Source organism: Nanorana parkeri, unplaced genomic scaffold (genome assembly GCF_000935625.1).
Source record: "Nanorana parkeri isolate BGI_ZX_2015 unplaced genomic scaffold, ASM93562v1 scaffold165, whole genome shotgun sequence".
Taxonomy (NCBI): domain Eukaryota; kingdom Metazoa; phylum Chordata; class Amphibia; order Anura; family Dicroglossidae; genus Nanorana; species Nanorana parkeri.
The window spans coordinates 205,169-227,183 of record NW_017306433.1 but is presented as its reverse complement, the minus strand read 5'-3'; the positions used below and the strand labels follow the sequence as shown (position 1 = coordinate 227,183).

Here is a 22,015-nt window from a genome sequence, read left to right as displayed (position 1 = left end):
TACACAAAGCGAAATGCAACAAGTAGTGCTTCACCCAACTAGAGTCTTGTTTTTATTGTTATTTATCGTCGCTCTTTTTGTGAGGTATATAAACCCGGAAATAACCGTGCGTCCTGTTGAGAAAAATGACGCCTCTCACCTCCCTCCGCTGTCTAGCTGTCACGTGACATTTCCGACGTACTTCCGCCCACTTCCTGCTTGGTAACTAAGCAACGAAGACTCGCTAGCGCTCTAATAGGTGTCCGTTGCCAGGCAACGAAGAGACGCGCCAACATCTGCTGGACAGAAGAGCGGAGAACCTACGGTGATGGCTACGGCGTCCGCCCCTGTGGTGCAGTATGGCAGGAGGAAAGGCTCCAGTAGAAGGCAGGCAGGTGAGCGCAACAGGCTCGGCTCCATGCTGGGCGCAATGGCAGGGCAGAGTGGAGTACGGCCCTGGGTCCTCGATACTTCAGAAAGACAAGGGGTCACTTAATGTAAAGAGGAAGACGAGGGGTCACTTCCTTTAAATAAGAAGACAAGGGGTCACTTCCTTTAAATAAGAAGACAAGGGGTCGCTTATTGTAAAGAGGAAGACAAGGGGTCACATAATGTAAAGAGCAAGACAATGGGTCACTTATTGTATTGTTAATTTTATTGGTGATTAAATCTGCGCAATGATCTAAAATAAATATATTTGCTACTGGATCTTACCATATAGTTGCCTGCATTCCTTAAATAATACAGATGATGCTTTCCCACAAAAGAGAACAAATGTAGGCGTGCTCCATAGCTGCCATTGTACGTTTTGTGCTCCCCCGCCTAGCGAGATGAGGAGGCATCAGCCACTATGCAAAACAGGGAGGTTTTCCTGAAGTGCAGAAACTGCTCATCCAATGGGAGACTTTTTAAGGTACTACATCAGGGTCCTGCACCAGATAATAAGCAAGTGAACTATAAAAACTATTAATCAAGTTCCTTTTATTCCTAAAGATTCTCTGTCATTTCACTACTAACATGTATAATGGACCCTTTCTGTTTAACATCAAAGATGACTCTCGCCGTGCACCTTCCCCCCAACTTTTCCGTAGAGATTGATAACACAACTATCCAGCCCTCCCCCCATGCCGAGGTCCTAGGTTACAAGACCTTCTGCTTTCCAGCTCCCTCATCAACTCCCCCCCTGCTCGCCTCCAGGACTTCACTAGAGTCTCTCCCATCCTATGGAACTCTCTACCCCAACCTGTCCATCTATCTACCACACTGACTGCCTCTAGGCGATCCCTTAAAGGTGCCCATACACTGCACGATTATCGTACGATAATCGTATGCGATCGGGTTTTCGTATGATAATCGAGCAGTGTGAACGGAGACGTGCGACCGTTTCTACTGTACGGTCGCACGTCTTCTGTCGAACCAGCATGTTCGAAAACCAGCCGGGAATCGTACGATTCTCGGCTGGTTAGAACGGTGCTCGGAAGATAAATGCTGAACGGGCCGGTGTGCGCACGCGCACACTGCCCGTTCAGCATTGCGGTCATCGGAAGCCCGCCCCTCAGGAGGGCGGGCTTGCGATGATCGAGAGTGCGATCTGCCTGTCCAAGATAGGCAGATCGTACGTTTTTTTAATCCCTTTACAACCATCGCAAGACTAAAGTCTTGCGATGGTTGTAGAGTGTATGGCCACCTTAAGACTCATCTCTTCAGGGAAGCCTATCCCACCTCAACCTAACCACTGAACAATCACTTTCTCAAACAATCATCCCAGCACAGTAACCTCCTCATGTATCACTTCCCCCTCCTCTTTAGATTCTAAGCCCTCAGGGACAGGGCTCTCCTTACCATCTTGTCTTGAATTGTATTGTGATTGTAATGTCTTCCTTATATTGTAAAGCGCTGCGCAAACTGTTGGCGCTATATATATATATATATCCTGTATAATAATAATACTGTGATGTCTTTTCCTGTTTTTATACACCTACAACCGTCCTGAATAAAAACCATATACTTTAAAAAGAGATGTTAGAGATGGCTTTGTCTTTTTTCTGAATAAAGAGCCTTGTGACTCCTTTCATCATCTCTTGCACTCCCTTCCCCTACAGTGACTTTCTCTAGACTGTTACTGTCTGCTGTAATAAACTAAGAAGTCAGTCTTTTCCATTGCAGCTGAAAAGGTCACAGACAATAGTGATTTATCGATAAAGCCCGTGGATTTGCGTCAAGTCGCCGTGCTTCCCAAAGCAGACTGGGAACGGATTGTGAATTATAATAACACATTGGAAATTGAAGCAAGGAGGCTTTATGAAGAGAGGAAGGAGGAGGAAGCCTTGCATTTACGTTCCCAGGAAGTGGTAAAAAACTGGACCAACACCATATCTGTGAGTTGTTCATTATATAACATCTCTATATCTCTATATGGCGGTAGATTTTTGTTTTTTTCCCCCTCCGCTGAATACGAGCCCCAGAACCTGTGATATAGGCTAGAAATGCATCTTTAGCCACGATTAAGATTTGCAGTCAATAGAAGGAAGGCGTGTCCATGGCTGTATTAAATGACTCTGTAGTTTTCTTTTAAATCTATTTCTGCAACATCCCAGATAGCAAGGATAACGTGCCACAAACCTGTGGTAGGGTTAAATTTAGTGTTGTCCCAATGCCTCTTTTTCAGGCCCAAGTACAAGTACATCCCCTCATGTACTTGCTTGTAATGCTTGTTAACGTGCTGCACACATTCCTGGCAAGTTGTAGCAAATTTGCTTGGCAAGTCTACAGCAAGAGTCCTGCAGGTCTTAGCAAGAGCTCTGCAAGTGTACAGCACTTTTGGAAAGCACGTTGATCTGGAGACTTGCAATGCAGACTTGCTGTAATTGTGCAACAAAATTGTGAAGTTTGGCAAGTCTGCAATAGTATAGCAAGTCATTTTCAAACTTCAATTGCTTGCTATCTGGGATGTAGACTTGTGCAGACAGGTTTTCCATCAAATGTACTGCCGATTCCAGGGGTCATACTTATTAGCCTCTAACAACTCACGCAGATTCGGTTTAATGTTCCCCTCCATTCTCTCACGCCTCACCGCTTCGTTCAGCTTCTGGGATTGAAGAAAATAGTCGATAAATCCAGATATGGCAGAAATGTGTGACCCACTAACCCTTCCTCTTATCTGACAAAGCTGGTGATTGGCCCAGGGCTGTCACATGGAGGTGGTAAAAGAGTCCTGAGCCCTGTGTAAGCTCTATCTACTGTGAATCAGAGCTTACACAGGGCTTCCTTTTTTGCTCCTGGGGATGAATGGAGCGGGGGTGAAGAAAAAGTGATTACGTGCTATTAATCCTGTTGCTTTTCCTGTGTGGGCAAAGCACAGGTTTTCTTTTGAAGCAGGCCTTCTCTGAAATAACACTTCTTCTACCTTGACTAGCCTGTTTTCTCCAATGCATATATTGCAATTGTATTCTGCAGAACAGGGGCACAACTATGAATCATGGGACCCCATTGCAAAACTTTGATAGGACCCCCTAGCTAACTCTCTGTAGAACAGACCTGGGCATTTTATGGCCCCTGGGCCACATCTGGCCCTTTCACTGTCCCTGGCACAACCGAGTGGTGGTTCTGTGCAAACTGTGATTGCCGACCTGCGCTGGGCTATGGCTGGCTGACGGGGGATTCACTGGCCTCCAAGACCAGTGCATTCACTGCCAGCCATAGACCAGCGCAGATCCCCTCTTCAACCAATGACATCAGGTGTCCACATCCTCTGCAATCATTGGTTGCTAAGACTGTGGGGCAGTCCTAGCAACCGCTGACATTTAAATGTGTTCCCCACTCCCAGCATTACAGGAGGACAGAAGAGTATCTTCTTCTGTTAAGTAGTATCAGTTTCTGCAGGACAAAGATTTCAGCCCTTTCTTTACAATTCTTGCCTTTAAAGGAAACCTTTACTGAAAGACGTATGTGCACCGCCATTGTTGACTGCCCTTTTTGAGACTACAAATTGCCCAGCTGCCATGCTGATCTTCTCACTTCAGTACTTTGAGTCACTGATTTTGGACCAGCATGCTGCTGCATGCTTATTCTGGGTCAGTTACTCAGAAAGTTGCCAAAGGCAGTCTGGCAGCTATCATTTATAGCCGTGGTTCTCAACTGGTGGGTGGTAACCCCGTGTTCAGTGGGTCACCGCAGGCCTTCAACTTTTCCAAGTGAGAGGCCCCTCAGCCTCCCTCTACCGCAGCACTGTCAGTTCTCACACCAAGCAGCCATTCAAAATGTGCTGCCCGGTGCAAAATGTCAGCTTGAGGTGGGGCGGGATGGGGCTATGGCCACGGGGGAGCGCCATCCATATGTGCATTGCTTACAGCTCCCTCACGTGCCCTGTGGGAGGTGCCTGGACCGGAGTGACGTCACATTCTGGCTCACGGCACCTCTACCACGCAATCGCACCTACCGCGCATTCTGATGAGGGAAGTGTGTTGCATTTCCATTCATTTGAATGGCACCACAAACGTACCTCTCACCCACAGTTTGATCGCCCGCACCAGAACGCACGGTACTGCAAAGCTGTGCATTCCAGTGTGATACGACTTGGTTCAAGACTTAATGACCAAGGACAAATGTGGGTCCTGAGGTTACACAGGTTGAGAACCACTGCTTTATAGGATAGGTCAGCAATGGCAACTTCAGTATTTCTCTGTCCACGTTTTCTGTAAGGGGATTATTTCAGCATAGGTCTGTTTTAATATTAGCAGTGCTTCTCTCTTAGCTTTTAAGAGTAACAATGATCATTGATGTGTGTTTATTAATATCATAGAACAATGACCACCATTAATTTTTTTTCTATATTCTTTAAAGGGTTTGAGGCAGAAGAGGCTAAAAGCAAAGCAGGTTCGAGAGGAAAAAGAAGAGGAAGAAAAGAAGAAAATTGATCTGGTGGAGGCCCATTATCAGGCAGAGAAAAGAAGAGAAGCTATTGAGAAAGCCAGGACCGACCAATACTACCAGACTGATAAAGTCAAGACCTTCCATGTACATAGTTTGTTTTATATTTCTTATCATTTATTTGAGTCATAGAGACCTTCTGTGCTAAAGCTCAGCTGGTTCTGCTGAAGTCAAACTAAGAACATGCAGCTGATTGAAATGTGTTACCTGTATTATTTGCAGAGTGCGCTGCTACTTACCGAAGTCAGGAAAGAACAAGATGCACAACTAGAGCTCAAAAATAAGATCATGAACATGAGCAATAAGCAAGGCAAAGACACTCTGGCTAACATGCAGCGAGAACTGGAAGAAAGTATTTATAATGACCAGCAGAAAGCACTGCAGAGCCTCACAGAAAGAAAGAAGAACGCAAATGAGCTTTTCAAGCAGTATGTAAAGATTTACTATGTTCTCTCTGGCACATTTTTTGTTGTATCTGTTTTGTTTTAGTTTTTTTAAATTGTTTTGTCAGCTTACTAGCACTTGATGAGCCTGTCTGTGTGTATATAGTTTTTTTTTTTTTTTTTTTTTAAAAGGTCAAAGCAAGCATAGAAGGTTAAAATGCTCCATTAACAAGACTGGTGCTCTTTAAAGCAGTTGAGAGTCTTAGTCTATCGTTTTACCTTTTTGCTTTCTTCCGATGTTTACAGCAGGTACAGCTTTCATATGTGGTTAATTTCTCCCCAGGATGGAGGATCACAGACATGCTGCTGAACTGGAGAAACAAACTAACTACAGAGAAGGTGAAGAAATCAGAAGACTGACCAGACTGCACGAGTGGGAAATGAACAAGCTGGCTAAACTGAAACTGGAAGAGAAAAAAGAATTAATGAGAGCCCATTTGGTCAGTAAATACCAAAGACTGGAACACATTTATCTTTAGATATAGGGTGCTTTTAGGGAGGTACGAATGTCTGCTCCAAAGTCTATATAGTATACAACTATACCATCTTAGTGTAAAAACAAAGATAATGATCTGTAGTTCTTTTATTGCAGTAGTTAAAAACACATAGGGGTCTATTCACTAAGCTGCCGAGGGCAGCCGAGTGAACAACCGACCCCAAGTGAAGTGAGCCGAACACTGTTTGGCTATTCACTTGAGGCTTGTACGGCTGATTTCAGCCGTGTATATTGGCTGAAATCAGCCGTACATCGGCTTGCTTCGCATGGCTTCAGGTTGGCCGAACATGCTCATGCATGTGCAGAGTGAACCTTTCTGGGAGAAAGTGTTTTTCTCCCGGGCAGCTGAGAATCGCATTAGACTCCCAGAGCGTCCGGGAGAGTAATGACAGATAGCGTTCCTGGTTACCAGGAATGCCATCTGTCATTACACACCGAGAACACGGAGAGGCCGCTCTGTGTGTAATGACAGCGTCCCTGGTTAGCTGGTAACCAGGGACGCTGATCTCTCTGAAAGTGGCCGGAGCCAGCCGTGAGATGACGGCTGCCAGAAGCAGGCTGTCGGCCGGCCATTCGGCCAGCTTCGGCTTTCATTGCGGCTCAGTCGAGCCGAGGCATATGCCGATCGGCTCGACTGAGCCACTCGGCCAACTTCGGGAGCTGTACGGGCTATAGCGAAAAGCCCGTACAGCAGCCCTTCGATTCTACTGAACCGAAGGTGTCCTAGGGCCGAAGTTAAGGCTAGATCCTTCGGCAGCTTAGTGAATAGACCCCATAGTCACAAGGCTTTGTTCACACTATGATTTGGAATTCCTGCAGCAGGAATATCATATATCCCCTTTAGATGAGGCCACTGTACCCATTCAAGTTAATGACCGGATGACAGCAGCCGCATCCGTAATCCCAAGTAATATGATTACATGCGATAATCAATCACTGTCCCTGGACGCATTTTTCCTGCATCCAGAGACAGTGATCCATTTCAAACCGCATGTAATTGTTTCATATATGGATTACATGTGGACTGCCGCTTACAGATGCTACCTCAGTCATTAACTTGGACAGGTACAGCGGCCACATCTAAACTGGGCATCTGGAATTCCTGCCGCAGGAATCTGTAGGTTGCCGTTCAGGAATCCCAAGTCGCCAGTGTGAATGAAGCCTAAGGTTGGCCATACACTCTACAACCATCGCAAGACTTTAAGTCTTGCGATGGTTGTAAGGTAATTTAAAAAAAAACAAAAACGTACGATCTGCCCATCTTGGACAGGCAGATCGCACTTGTGATCATCGCAAGCCCGCCCCGCTGAGGGTAGAGTTTCCAATGACTGCAATGCTTAACAGGCAGTGTGCGCTTTCGCACACCGGCCCGTGCGGCATTTGTCTTACGAGCAGGCCACAAACCCGCCGAAAATCGTACTATTCTCGGCGGGTTTTCAAACATGCTCGTAAGACAAAAGACGTGCGACCGTACAGTAGAAACGGTTGCACGCCTTCCACACACCTGCCAATTATCGTACGATCGCAGGATTTCCTACGATAAATCGGCTGGTGTATGGGCACCTTTAGAAGACATTTACCAAGTTTAGAAAGATTATCCAAAAAGCCCATAAATCTTACAGCCACATGATTTCTCATCACCTGCACATCTCTAAAGCATGTTGCTCATTTTTTACATTATCAATATTAACAAAATTATAGTCATATATGTTATATTTTGTGCTGATAGAGATGGTGTTGAGAAGTGGTGTCTTTTTTTATCAATAAAAGGGTTTTTAATGCTATATTCATCTTTCTTCTTACACGAAGAAGGTTGTCCTTTTAAAGTCCTCTTTTTAGAAAATAGTATAAATAGTAGGAAACATCAAAGTACAAAAATGGGCAAATGCAGTATGCTTTAGGTGCATTAAAGGGTTATTAAACCATCACGTTTGTTTGCATATATCTACTGCTAGCTAGCAGTAGATATATGCAAAAACTTAAAAACAAAACAAAAACTTTTGAAACAGGTTTAAACTTACCTGTGTCTTCGCCGCGCGCTCCCGTCCGAGCATCTGAAGAGTCTCGGGCGGCTGCAAAGGATCTTGGGGCGGACGCATGCGCACTTCAGATGTTCGGCTTGTAAAAAAAAACACGCGTCTAACGCGCGTTTCCGAGGGCTACTTGGCTGTATCCCAATGGAAACGCGCGACCAAAACGCCCCAAAGAAGTACATGTACTTCTTTGGGCATAGGCCGTTCAGACGGGCAGAAATACGGAAAGGTGTGAACCATACCCATAGAAAACAATGGGATTTTCATGTTTGTACATTTTGTAGAGCGTTGACTGCACGACAAAACGTAAAGGTGTGAACAGGGCCTTAGGCCTTGTTCACTCGCGCTTGCGAACACGCCCGAGCCCATCACTAATGAGGAGCATGAACAGCAGATGGTGGACAGTCTCAGCTGGTTACACTGCCCTGGAGCTTCCTAAGCAATTCTCTTCATCAGTTATTTTTATTATTACAACATAATTGTCACCTACATGTATCCATCAAAGTGTGGCCTGTGAACGAAGGTGCCACCACCTTTACGGCCCATCTTTAGGTCCCCATACACTGCTCGATTCTCGTACAAGAATCGCGGGAAATCCCGCAATCGTACGAGAATCAAGCAGTGTGAACGGAGACGTGCGACCGTTTCTACTGTACGGTCGCACGTCTTCCGTCGAACCAGCATGTTCGAAAACCAGCCGGGAATCGTACGATTCTCGGCTGGTTAGAACGGCGCTCGGAAGACAAATGCCGGACGGGCCGGTGTGCGCACGCGCACACTGCCCGTTCAGCATTGCAGTCATCAGAAAGCCCGCCCCTCAGGGGGGCGGGCTTGCGATGATCGAGAGTGCGATCTGCCTGTCCAAGATAGGCAGATCGTACGTTTTTTTAATCCCTGTACAACCATCGCAAGACTAAAGTCTTGCGATGGTTGTAGAGTGTATGGCCACCTTTTGCACTTGAGTTGGACTTGCCTGCGGCACAACTAAACTATAATGAATTGGAACTTGATGACACAATTATCCCAGCTAAAACAATTAAATATATAATGTAAATATGGGAATACCTTTGGTTATTTGACAGGCACATGTCGCCGACACAAACTTGCTCAGAGAAATTGAGAAAAGGAAGGAAGAAGAGAATGATGACTTGGTACGTCGCTTCATTCTTGCGAAGAAAAAGATGTCCAACTTGAAAAAAGAGAGAGAGGATGAATTACACAGGTGAGGATGTGAACAAGTCCTAGGCTGCAGGGTGCTGGGACTTTCTTAACCCGGATTTTGGTGTTACAAGATTCTCAACCCCAAACTGGAAGATATCAGCTGGTTTTTTAGCTGTCCAGGCCTTGGGTACTGTTATGATGGCAGACAAAATTTACTAAAACTGGAGCAGACAGAATCTGGAGCAGCTGTGCATGGCGACCAATCAGCTTCTCTCTTCAGATTGTTCAGTTAACTCCAGGAATCTAAAAAGCTAACTTTTGCAGTGAGGTTACCCCGCACAGCAAGGGTTAACTGTTCATTTTTGTCTAGGGGCTAAAATAAAAAAATATATACTCATCTGATCATCGATCCCATCTGGCTGCTAGACCAGTCCCTCACAGCCACTTCTGCCCCATGCTTTGGCAGTCTAAGCCCTGCTCACATCACATCTAATGCAGTCCATTCACCTGCATTAGATGTGAGGCTGTCGTGGGACATTCCGCAGCAGGGGCAGAGAGGTGATCACTCACCGCAGCAGGACTGAGAATCAGGTGAGTATATCTTCTGTATCCCAGCCCTTAGGAAAAAAACGAGCAGTTAGCCCTTGCAGTGTGGGATTAGGACCACTGCAAGGGTTAACTTTAAAAAAAAAAAAAAAAAAAGGGGAGTTCTTTAAGCTTTGAAAATGAAAGCTCGAAGCTGATTGGTTGCCATGTACAGCTACTCCAGATTCTGCCTTTGTAAATTCCCAAAAATGTCTTTTAAAGCAAAAAGTCCTTCTGTTTCTGAAATGGCAGAACTGGGTTGTGGCATTTCTTTCTTAGTCAGAGGCAGCCATATTTGCATTGCAAGGTGTAAAAGTCACCACTGATAACCCTTGCTCTGAAAAATAATAGGAACCATAAAGCTTAAAAGGGAAGTTCCATATTTGTTTATAAAAATAGAAAACCATTTAAAAAGTTTAAATCAGCGGCCATTTGTCACCCACCTTCATACCCATGCTGCTCCAACAATTCTCCAACACTACATCCTGTGGTTGCCATCCGCACTGCATTTTCTAGCTGCACCCGATGGTCTGCACTATTGTCTGACAGCTTTCCTCTCAATATCCACTGTAGATTTTCTTGCAGGTCTCCCCCTGCTATTCGCACTACACCCTGCTCATGTCTGCACCTGTTCACATTGCACTTCACCCTGATCTCTCCCAAACTCCATCTGCTGCATTAAGGTGCCCACACACACATTTATCGTAAGGTGTGTGGAAGCCGTGCAACCTCTACTACTGTAAGGTTGCGCAACTTTTATCTTACGAACATGTTCGAAAACCCGCCGAGAATCGTACGATTTTCGGCGGGTGTGTAGCATGTTCGTAGGGTAAAAGCCGGACGGGCCGGTGTGTGCAAGCGTACACTGCCCGTTCGGCATTGCGGTCATCGGAAGCCCGCCCCTCAGCGTACGATCTGCCTGTCCAAGATGGGCAGATCGTACGTTTTTTTAATTACCTTACAACCATCACAAGACAAAAGTCTTGCAATGGTTGTAAGGTGTGCGCCCAGCCTTAGGCACTATACACACTTCCAAGTCAAATGTACTTTTTATAGTTTCTCAACACTGAGCCCTGTCCCTGGGGCCTCGTTACCACTTTTCTGTTCCAGTGTCCCTGGCATTCTGTGATCCTCATTCTACACACTGCTATCTATTTTGTGGTATGTTGTCTGTAAACACTATCACCAATGTAGCCCGACAAACTCCAAAGCATGTATAAAATACCATAGGTATACCTGTTCTCAGCACTGCCCCCTTCCCACCAAGCCCATCCTATTTGGCTAAGCCCCATCCCTTATCAGAGGTACTTTGTGGCTATTGCAAACTGCTGCTCAATGACTTGACACACACCAAGAAAATTGGTATGAACTGCTGTTCTTCCTCAGACAGGATAAAGGACAGGTTATATATGATGCCATCCCCAGCCCAAGTTCAGCCCAATGAAAACGCAATCAGCTGATACTCCTTTACATTTTCCATAGAACTTTTTTTCACACTGCCTCCTCTCTTCCGTGTGTTCATCTCCACTCTAATTCTCTCTTCATGCCACAATTATACCTCCCCAGTCTTTCCCAACCAGCCCACTCTGTCTAGTTCCCAATGGTTCATGATTAGATCACATTCCACCTCCTCTATCCACTGTCCATGATTAGTTCCCACTGCCTTGTCCCTAATCTCCACATTTTTGATCATCTCCTTTGTGCCTCTCTGTGTCCTAATTAGGCTCACACATTGCCTCCTCTCTTTGTACCGTTTCCATGTTCCTGTTCATTCTGCCATTTCTCTTTCTTCCCTGTACTGGATCAGCTCAAACACTGTCACCACGATCTTTTCTCCCCCATCAGCTCTACTCTGCCTCTCCCAATGTGCCATGGTCAGCCGTTACTCCTCTCTCCTCTCCACGCCTGTAATGACCAGCTTCCACTCTGCTTCCTTTATACCCCTCTGGTCTACAACCAGTTGCCATTCTTCCTCTTCCATCAACCTGCACAACTTCAGACAATCTTAATGATTCCAATGGCTTGGTTTGTTGGCCACTAGGCAAACAGTGGAACGCAGGGATCGAATCTCAGGACTGCTGGCAGCACAAATGAAACAGAAAGTTATTGATGAAGCGGAACGTATAAAAAACGCTGAAGCAGAAATGGAAGCCAAAAACAAAAAAGAAACTGAGCAAAAAGAAAAGAAGATGAAAGCAGATATCAAAGCCATCACTGAGCATAGGCTTAGAACGGTGAGCATACAACTGATTTTTTTTCTGATTATATAAAATCACTCATATGGACTTTTGTTTTTCTATACAAAATATGAATAGTTCTTCCAATAACATGCTTAAAGAAAAACACTAGGCAGATTCATAGAGAGTAAATAAATACTATCCTTGTTGCGCTCCTTACCGAAATGTCCCTTGTAGTGGGGGGTGTTCGCAGTGACTGCGGATGTAGAAATGACCACACAGGGTCCCTTCATCAGGCTTTAGCATTAACCGCCAATGCTAAAGCCTGATAAAGGGACCCTGTGTGGTTCCGAAAGCGCTTATTGTTCATATGACAAAGAACGTCAATAAATGAAGCTTTTGCTATCTTAAAAGGACTGGTGTGCTGGTGACATTTCTACAATTCAGATTCATAGAGAGGACACACCTACAGTACCCGTCAGGTTTTGTTTAATCCTAGCAATGCTTAGGTATATATTAGTCTGCACCATTCTGTAAAATCTCCTGGGGGTTGGTAGACTGCTGTTCTCAGAAAAAGTAACTGAGCCTGTGACTCCAATGGCCATGGATTTCCAACTGCGCCAGTCAATATCTCTTTGTATTACCTGCAGAAAGGTGTAGATCTGAGGGAGGGTGTTAATATTGAGCTATTTGCTATTCACTCTGCTCACAATTCACTAAAAATCATATATACACACACACACACACACACACACACACACACACAGATTAAAACCAAACGCCAGCCAAAGCACCAAGTCGAAAAAAGGTTATAACCTCTGTTAGGTTTTCATTGCTGTGTTCACACTGGTGAGATTTCCCCCCATTTCCTATCAGGGCATGAAGTGATAGGGAATCTCTCCAGTAGGAACAAAAGGAAAACCACATTTTTAGTAGAGTAGAAAGGGTTAGAATTTCTGACAATGTCTTTATTTTCCTGTCCTGAGGATGACCTCTCCACCCATTTCTTTTATGGGCCATCACAGGGAGAAAAACTGAGGGGGGGGGGACGCCAATTTGATCACAAACAGAAATAATAACCTTAAAAGTAAAAAGTAATATTTTAAAGCATTAACATAAAAAAAAGAGAATACAGCATGTATAGTTGCTACACGAGCCATTTTGTAACCTAATGTTATTAATAGTTACCTTTTCTAAAACTGTCAAAAATCAATCCACTATGACGACCTGGAAGCATTCTGTACACAGCTGGTGTACAGAACACCCCCAGAAATGTCATTTCCTGCTTCTGTGATTGGATGACTGATTTGTAGAATGTCTGCATCAGGGACGTGCAGTCAAGGGAGGCAGGTGAGGCAGAGCCTCACCTAGAATTATGGAGGAAAAGCGGTCAGCTTCAAGTCCTGAAGCTGACAGCTTTTTCTCCATTCAGATCGGCATCTAACAGGTTACACCACAGGGAAATCCTTTCCGCTGTGTAACCGGTCATGGACGGAGCGCCTCAGCAGTGAGGGACAGGGAGGCTCCTACCCGTCTCCTCCCTTCCTCCTTTACACTAGCTTGGGGACAGGTTGGGCTTCGTCCGACAGGGGGCCGGGCTTCGTCCGACAGGAGGGAGGGCTGGGGAATGCCTCACCCGGATCAAGAGGTACCGCACGTCACCTGTCTGCATTAAGATACAAGTAATACATCCCTTGCAATAGGAATTTCATTTTTGGTGACAATGGGGAGATACTACCTAAGCGTTAATTGTTTCTAAAAGCATGCAGACACTGCCCCTTTCCTCATTACAACACCGGAAGTCCACCAGCTGATTAGAATGAACCTCCCATTCGGGGTCCAGTTTGGAAAAGACCATGTCAGCCATTTATTCAGAACATGTTTTTTTTCCAATATAGCATCAGATTAAAACCAAACGCCAGCCAAAGCACCAAGTCGAAAAAAGGTTATAACCTCTGTTAGGTTTTCATTGCTGTGTTCACACTGGTGAGATTTCCCCCCATTTCCTATCAGGGCATGAAGTGATAGGGAATCTCTCCAGTAGGAACAAAAGGAAAACCACATTTTTAGTAGAGTAGAAAGGGTTAGAATTTCTGACAATGTCTTTATTTTCCTGTCCTGAGGATGACCTCTCCACCCATTTCTTTTATGGGCCATCACAGGGAGAAAAACTGAGGGGGGGGGGACGCCAATTTGATCACAAACAGAAATAATAACCTTAAAAGTAAAAAGTAATATTTTAAAGCATTAACATAAAAAAAAGAGAATACAGCATGTATAGTTGCTACACGAGCCATTTTGTAACCTAATGTTATTAATAGTTACCTTTTCTAAAACTGTCAAAAATCAATCCACTATGACGACCTGGAAGCATTCTGTACACAGCTGGTGTACAGAACACCCCCAGAAATGTCATTTCCTGCTTCTGTGATTGGATGACTGATTTGTAGAATGTCTGCATCAGGGACGTGCAGTCAAGGGAGGCAGGTGAGGCAGAGCCTCACCTAGAATTATGGAGGAAAAGCGGTCAGCTTCAAGTCCTGAAGCTGACAGCTTTTTCTCCATTCAGATCGGCATCTAACAGGTTACACCACAGGGAAATCCTTTCCGCTGTGTAACCGGTCATGGACGGAGCGCCTCAGCAGTGAGGGACAGGGAGGCTCCTACCCGTCTCCTCCCTTCCTCCTTTACACTAGCTTGGGGACAGGTTGGGCTTCGTCCGACAGGGGGCCGGGCTTCGTCCGACAGGAGGGAGGGCTGGGGAATGCCTCACCCGGATCAAGAGGTACCGCACGTCACCTGTCTGCATTAAGATACAAGTAATACATCCCTTGCAATAGGAATTTCATTTTTGGTGACAATGGGGAGATACTACCTAAGCGTTAATTGTTTCTAAAAGCATGCAGACACTGCCCCTTTCCTCATTACAACACCGGAAGTCCACCAGCTGATTAGAATGAACCTCCCATTCGGGGTCCAGTTTGGAAAAGACCATGTCAGCCATTTATTCAGAACATGTTTTTTTTCCAATATAGCAGGGAAGTCAGATTAAAGAGACAATATCAGGGAAGATAGATTAAGAGACAATGCCTCTTCAGTCCACCTCCCCCCAAGCACGGTATATTCACCGCTCCACTCCTCATGGCAGGAGCCCACCCTGAGTTAGCTCCAATAGATGACATCACATGGGGGAGCTCACATGCTCCTCCATACCTGGAAGCCCCGCTCCTATGTAGCAACAGATTGTGGGCTCTGACAGAACACGGAGGCAGCCCCAGTGGTGTGCACACCATGCTGGAGGTAAGGGCTATCATGGAATTGACTCGTGACAGTGTGTCTTTAAGGAATTTTGCACTTTTGCTAAAGCATTGATGTAAATAGGCAGCTGTGAATGTGATGCTTGATAGATAATGGAATAAGTGCCCCAGTTGAGAGATGTCCAACTTTCCAAGACAGTTCATATAATCACCTAGGTACTATACGCATATGAGAAGTTTAGCATTCTGGCACAAAACATCATTTTATGAAATATGTGCTATGTTTTATAACAGAGAAGAGAAAAAGAAGAGGAAGAAAAAGCAGAGAAGTTGAAGGCATTACAAGCTCTTTATGAAATAAGAGAGGCGGATAATTTCTTCTTTGATCAGCAGAAAGAGAAAATGAGACAAACAGAAGACCAATGTAAGAAGGTGCAATCAATGCAGATCCAACAGATGGTAAGACTCTTTATTTTATCACCTGCACTTGAATATACTGCACGACTCTCTGCTTTTAGATGGATTTAAAGTGATGTTACACCTTAAAAACCCATTCAAGTACCAACTAGTAACAAAAATGTATTTTGTGTAAAGGTGCCCATATATTGCTCGATTCTCGTACGAGAAATCCCGCGATCGTATGAGAATCGAGCAGTGTGAACGAAGACGTGCGACCATTTCTACTGTACGGTCGCACGTCTTTTGTCTAAGGAGCACGCTAGTAAACCAGCCGAAAATCGTACGATTTTCGGCTGGTTTGAACGGTGCTCGGGAGACAGATGCCGAACGGGCCAGTGTGCGCATGCGCACACTGCTCGTTCAGCATTGCGGTCATCGGAAGCCCGCCCCTCAGGGGGGCGGGCTTGCGATGATCGAGAGTACAATCTGCCTGTCCAAGATGGGCAGATCGTACGTTTTTTAAATTACTTTACAACCATCGCAAGACTAAGGTCTTGCGATGGTTGTAAAGTGTATGGCCACCTTATCACTCGGCTGTAGATCATCTCTGAATTGGTGCTGACACTGTCCTTCCTTCTGGGACAGTCCTTCCTACTTTTGTTCCCCATGGTCCCTGTGTGTGTTGTAAAGTAGTCACCGCTCCAAGCTCACTCCTGTGATGGACTGCAATCTCATCTTTAGTTTACCAATTTGTACTGAGATTGTAATCCATCACGGGAGCGCGCTTGGAGCGGTGACTACTTTACAACACACACCGGGACCATGGGGATAAAAGTAGTCACCCTTCAGAAGGAAGGACAGTGTCAGCATGAATTCAGAGATGATTTGAGGATCTACAGCTGTTATGGATAAATAAGATACATTTTTGTAATAGTTAAGGAACTTGAATGTGTTTAAGATTTATCTCCTGAGTTGAGCGTCACTTTAACATAAAGGGGTTGCGATATTAACACTGGCTCAGAATGCACGTCCCTGCTGAATTACTCGAATGTTTACGCTGGCATTCATCTTTTGTTCCTTGCTGCCAGCAAAGTCACTGGGGGACATGTAGGAAAGCAGTTGTGCGTTATTTCCAAATGTCTCACCATGCGAATGCGTTAAACCATTTGCAGCTCCTATTCCACCTTTTGCAGCTAAACATTTTGCAAGCCCCATTTTCTGTTTTTTAATGTCTGCCTGTTTCCACACATTGGTCGCAAGTGTCTAGTTATGAACTAGATTGCGGCAGAATAAAACAGCGGTCACATAATTAAGAAGTGATGAAGACCACATTTCAAACAAATATCTCAAAACGACTTCCTAAAATCCGTTTCTGAGAACTATTTTTAGGCTAATTGCAAATTTTCCACACACACAATGCGACAGTGTGCCAAATCTGCTATAATCTAACAAAGCAGTGGGCTCAAAGCAATACGGCACATTTATGACATGATTACGATGCAATATTATACTACATTAGTTGCATGTCTATAAAAGATTAGCAAAGTGCGTCACATAACAGAGGCAATGGCTGGAACCTTTGTTGATAAAACGTCCCCTAATGTATCGTCAATGTCTTAGGCTGGGTTCACACTTGGGCGTTATGCACATTTTTCAGTTCAGTGAAACGCGCGTTCGACGCTCGTTTTTATACCTCCCTGGCGGTATGATTTTTTCCCATTTTTGGGGAAAAAAACACACGGTACCACCCTGCGATGCGGACGTTTGCAAGGGATGGAAGACGGCAGCGGCCGGAGGACACAGTGGGGATCGCGGACAAGGTAAGACCTACGCTGTATTCCCGAGTGTGTCTCGGGGTTACCGCTTTGTTAACCCCGAGCCACACTCGGGAATACCAATGAATACGTCCGGAAATACGCCCCAAAGAAGCTCCTGTACTTGTTTTGGGGTAGGCGTTTCCACGCGCTGAAATACACCCAGGTGGGAAGCCATGACCATAGGAAATTATGAGATTTCACTTGCTGAGCGTTTCGATCAGCGCTGAAAAACGCCCAGGTGTGAACCCAGCCTAAATGGCAATTTAAATCTGCTTAAATGCATACAGGAAGTTCCCTGGTTTGGAGTGCTGCCTTCTTATAAAGCTCTGCAGACTTACCCAGACATTCACCTGCACAGTACAGAATCATGTTATATGGGGCTGCAGTCCTTCCCAGAAGCAGTATGAGAAGCCTTTGAATTCAAATTCTATAGACAAACATAAAACTCATTAAAATCCAAATGCCCTAAAGCCCAACATCAGCCAAAACGTTGCTGCTACTTTTGGATGGAGTACAGGTGGACTGGACTGCATTAGTATTCTATTATTTTCAGACTTCTTACCCTGTATTTTTACCTAGTAATCCTGTGAATAACACACTTCCTGTCCCTTCATGGGAACACTCACTTCTCCACTCTATGGAAGGGGCCATGGTTGTCACCCCAGGCTGGAATCCACACACATCTACCTTTGATCATTTCTATTACATGATAGATTGTATATTTAAAAAAATATGAATGTTAGAAAACAGAATATAAAATTATATTATCTACTATATAATATTATCATTTAGGGTCAGGGGCTAGGACCTCTGGCCCTTTAAAGCACGTAGGTACAAAATTGCTTAATCCTATAGATTGATAGGCTTAAAAGGTTACAAAAGAAAAAAGGTACAATTGTTTTTGCTGTCTACAGGAAGTGACAAAGGACACAGCATCTGTGGCAAGATCAACAGGCATTTCTGTACTTGCTGAAAATGTCCATAGCCTGACAATGAGAAATAATGCAGCCATCACATTTAGCCCTCATTCACACGTTCATGCGGGTGATCCTACTCGTACGCCGACAGTATGGATCCTGTCTGCATCCGAGCCGGGACACCCACACATACGGACCTGCACTTGAGGTGGGGGGGGGGCGTATGGGCGTATGGTACTCCGAGAAGGACAGGGGCTGCGTACTAATAACATGCACCACCGGTCCTTCCCGGGAGCTGCCCAATACGGCCGTGCATGCAGCACGGAGCTGTACGTGCCGGCCTTTTCTAGTGTGAATGAGGACTTAAGGAATGCAATATATATTGTCTGATTGTACGATATTAGTTTTCAAAATCCTATTTAATGTTATTTGCTAAAATTTAGGCTGAGAAGAAAGTCATGTCGCAGGCAGAAAAAGAAGCAGAGGTAGCTTATGACCAACAGAATGAAGCTTTGATGATAAAGGAAGAGGATGCTTTCCAGGAGTACGCCAAACAAGTGATTGATTCGGTCACCAAAGCCGGATGCAATGCATACACACTGAAGAAAGCAGCTCAATCTGGCACTGGTGGGGGCCACGGTCCAGTTTACTCCGGCAGGGGAGGCATTCGGCCAAGTTACCTAGTACAGGACACCAGTGGAGTCCAGCTACCGGCTTACCAGAATGGCACTACCCAGCAAATAAAGGAGATCTACGATACTGGGAATATCCAGCAAGCGAAGAGAAAACTTGGTTTTACATACTGATACAGGATTGTTCCACATTTACACAACTGTGCAAGGAGACAATATGTGGCCTGCCATTGCTGACCCATCCTAAAAATACTAGTCATGATGATCCATTGATTCCAGTCAATGTCCTGGAACAAGTATGGAAATCAGTTGTTCTTACTTTCTAATGCACATGCTTGTTCCAGGTCAGTATTGATGCCAGAGACAGCCAGGCCACTAGTATTTTCAGGAGAGCAGCAGTTCCTGTCCCTACATTCTCTCAGTACAGGTTCCTTTTAAGATTGGTAAAAGACACAGTACAGGTATCATTTTTGCCGACCTGTACCCTAAAGTAAATCTTCCCTCCTCCCCGATATGTACACTTTCTCGATTCAAATGGCCACTATCTGCAGGAATGTGCCGAGCCCCTGGTGTAAGCCTAGAGCACCTGCGCATTAAATTGTCTTTTACATCTATGGGGATTTCTCACCAAGCATCTCCTGTATTGGGAGACCATCCCATAGAAATCTATATGGATTAATAGCACAGATGTGGCCAGAGGCAAAAAAAACATTTCTGCAAAGCTCTGAAGATTCCTGCAGGCCAAGTCCACATGATATATGGTAATATGCATCTGGGGCCAGTTCATTTAGGTCAGAAGGGGTTGGCAAAAAGGATAAACTGTACTTAGTTATTCTTTAATGTCTAGGCAACACAACTCATAATACATTAAACTTTAAATAAAATGGGATATGGCGTGTTTATGTTTTGACTTTTTTCCAATTATATAAAAGGTTAAATGTCTCCAGCCCTTATGTGACAATACGTGCATTGGTCTGTGTATTTAAAAAAAAAAAAATTAACCCCCCCCATTAATCAGCAAATTATTATAGATATCAGTATTGAACAGCAATAAAATATCCACATATTTGCAAAACACTTGTATTTGTGTTTTATGTATTGTGGGCACATGAGGGTAGCCATGGTAGTCCTTAAATATACAAAGGCCTTTTATTTTATTAAGGCCTTGGAGACCCATCTATGGACACAAACACAACAGCTCACCTGAGCTTTATGTTTATTTCTATGAAGAGGGGGTGCAAGATGAACAGAGCTGCAATATGATGCCTTAGTACAGGGAAACAATAGTGACAGCATTAACTTGCCTGATTCCAAAATGACTCATGTACAGCAAGGCACCTCAGACTTTAGTGTTGCCCAATGTGGCCTAACGGAGACATGGTCATCAAAAATCTATTGCAAGGTTTACTTTCTGCATAGGAGAGGCATACATTATATCACTTAGCACATCACTTGACACGTTTTACTAATAAGTAAATGTGTCCCTCTCCTCCTCAGGTGTCTGATGTAAGTGTACAACAGTGACAGGTCCGATACAATTAAAGTTTATGTCTAGGTATAACTCAAATGTGACCCCAAAGCTCCCTTTCCCCCCCAATAGACCATGCCCTAGCATTTTTTTTTTACCCTGTTCCTATAGCAAGAAACAGCTTTTTTTTTTACTATGGTCCATTGAGGGACACAGCTCGATAAGCAGCCTAGGGTTATACTGCCACCTGCAGGAGAAATTGGGACTAGGCACATAGAAAACTGAAGGCCAGCCCTCGAGGCTATAACCCCTCCCACCTTTACATCTGTTCACTTTCACTTAGTGTCCTTAGGGGAATGGATATACTTTCCCTTTTGCATTATTTCTTGCTTAACTTGGAAGATATTTTTTTTTACCATCAACTCTGGCTGGATAGTGGAAATCCTGGAAGTCTCTGCAGTTAGCCAATGAGTTCAGGTTTTCCCAGTTCATTAAGTATACTTGGGTTCTCCCTGTGACAGTCTTGCAGTTGGCAATGACAACCCATCTGTGTTCCAAGTAACATAGGTCTCTTTCAGGTCAGGCCAACCCTTCCGGGGATTCCTAGCAGAACTTTCAGGAGCTGAACTGTGGCAGTTTGTCTCCGTATCTGAAGACACTTCTTGTGAGTGGCATAGCAGGTTTATAGTTGTGTTTGGGATGGGTGCTTTATCTGTCGCAGAAGATGATGTAGCTAAAAGGTTGGGCACTGTATGGGGTTTTATTCAAAGCGGTTTACAGCTCCAAAACCTAAAAAGGAGGCATTCAACTCGTCTTGAACCTAATGGCCCACAATGCCTTCATACACTTTCAAGTTTTGAATAGAATCTATTCAGTTGTCTCTTCATCATGGAGACCTCTTGGCATCCATCAACATAGGGGATGTATATTTACACATTGCTATCTTTCCAGGTCATCATCAATTTCTTCTTTGCTGTGGGTGACCACTATCGGCCGTTTACTTTACTCTTTTTGGCTCCAAGATTGTTCACAAAAGTCCTTGTACCAGTTCTGGGTCTTCATCATCCGATAATTGGGTGATCTGCTGCTGTGAGAGTAGACTTCCCTGGCTTTAGACTCCAGTACACACTGCAGACATTGGAGGACTTTGAATCAATTGTGAACATCGAGAACCCATCTGTGATTCTGTAAAAACATTAAGTACTTGGGCCTTCTCCTGGATACCCTTCAGGCCAAGGTCTTTCTGTGCCAGGAGAAGTTGACATAGCTGCAGTCAGGTTAGGCAACTTCTATCCCGATAGCAACCCTCCCTGCCAAGTGGCATTCAAGTGCTGGGACCAATGGTAACCACCTTCAAAGCATTGTCAAGGTATGGGACAAGTCTAGTCTTACATCCTTGAATCAAGATTTCTCTGTCATGGTGGCTTCTGTCTACGGTATTGCCAGAGGGCAGAATTCTCCCCTAACAATGGAAGATAGTCACCATGGACACCAGACTGCTGTTAAAACCCAAGTATGTGCCACTGGGGGGGTTTTTTACATGCTTTTTCAGTGGGTTGTGTTCATTCATTTCTCCATTTGGATGTAGAACATCATTTGGCTCTAAGCGCCATCAAAAGGGCAGGCGTCTGCAGTCTGTTCTTTTTCCATGTCTTCTTGCTATTTTTTATTCACTGATTTACACTTTTTTTTTTTTACAAGGGGTTACTAACATTTCTGCCC

The 22,015-nt window shown here is 44.6% G+C and overlaps 1 protein-coding gene across 1 annotated transcript; it reads left to right on the top strand.

Annotated features, from left to right (window-relative positions):
- Positions 1-167: 167 nt before the first annotated feature.
- Positions 168-19,072, top strand: CCDC173 (coiled-coil domain containing 173). Its single transcript, XM_018554574.1, has 10 exons — positions 168-374; positions 1,416-1,440; positions 2,168-2,357; positions 4,822-4,995; positions 5,131-5,336; positions 5,635-5,791; positions 8,963-9,102; positions 11,668-11,860; positions 15,355-15,519; positions 18,637-19,072. The coding sequence occupies exons 1-10, from the start codon at positions 308-310 to the stop codon at positions 18,997-18,999; spliced, it is 1,680 nt and encodes a 559-aa protein (XP_018410076.1). The 5' UTR covers positions 168-307; the 3' UTR covers positions 19,000-19,072.
- The last annotated feature ends 2,943 nt before the right edge of the window (positions 19,073-22,015 follow it).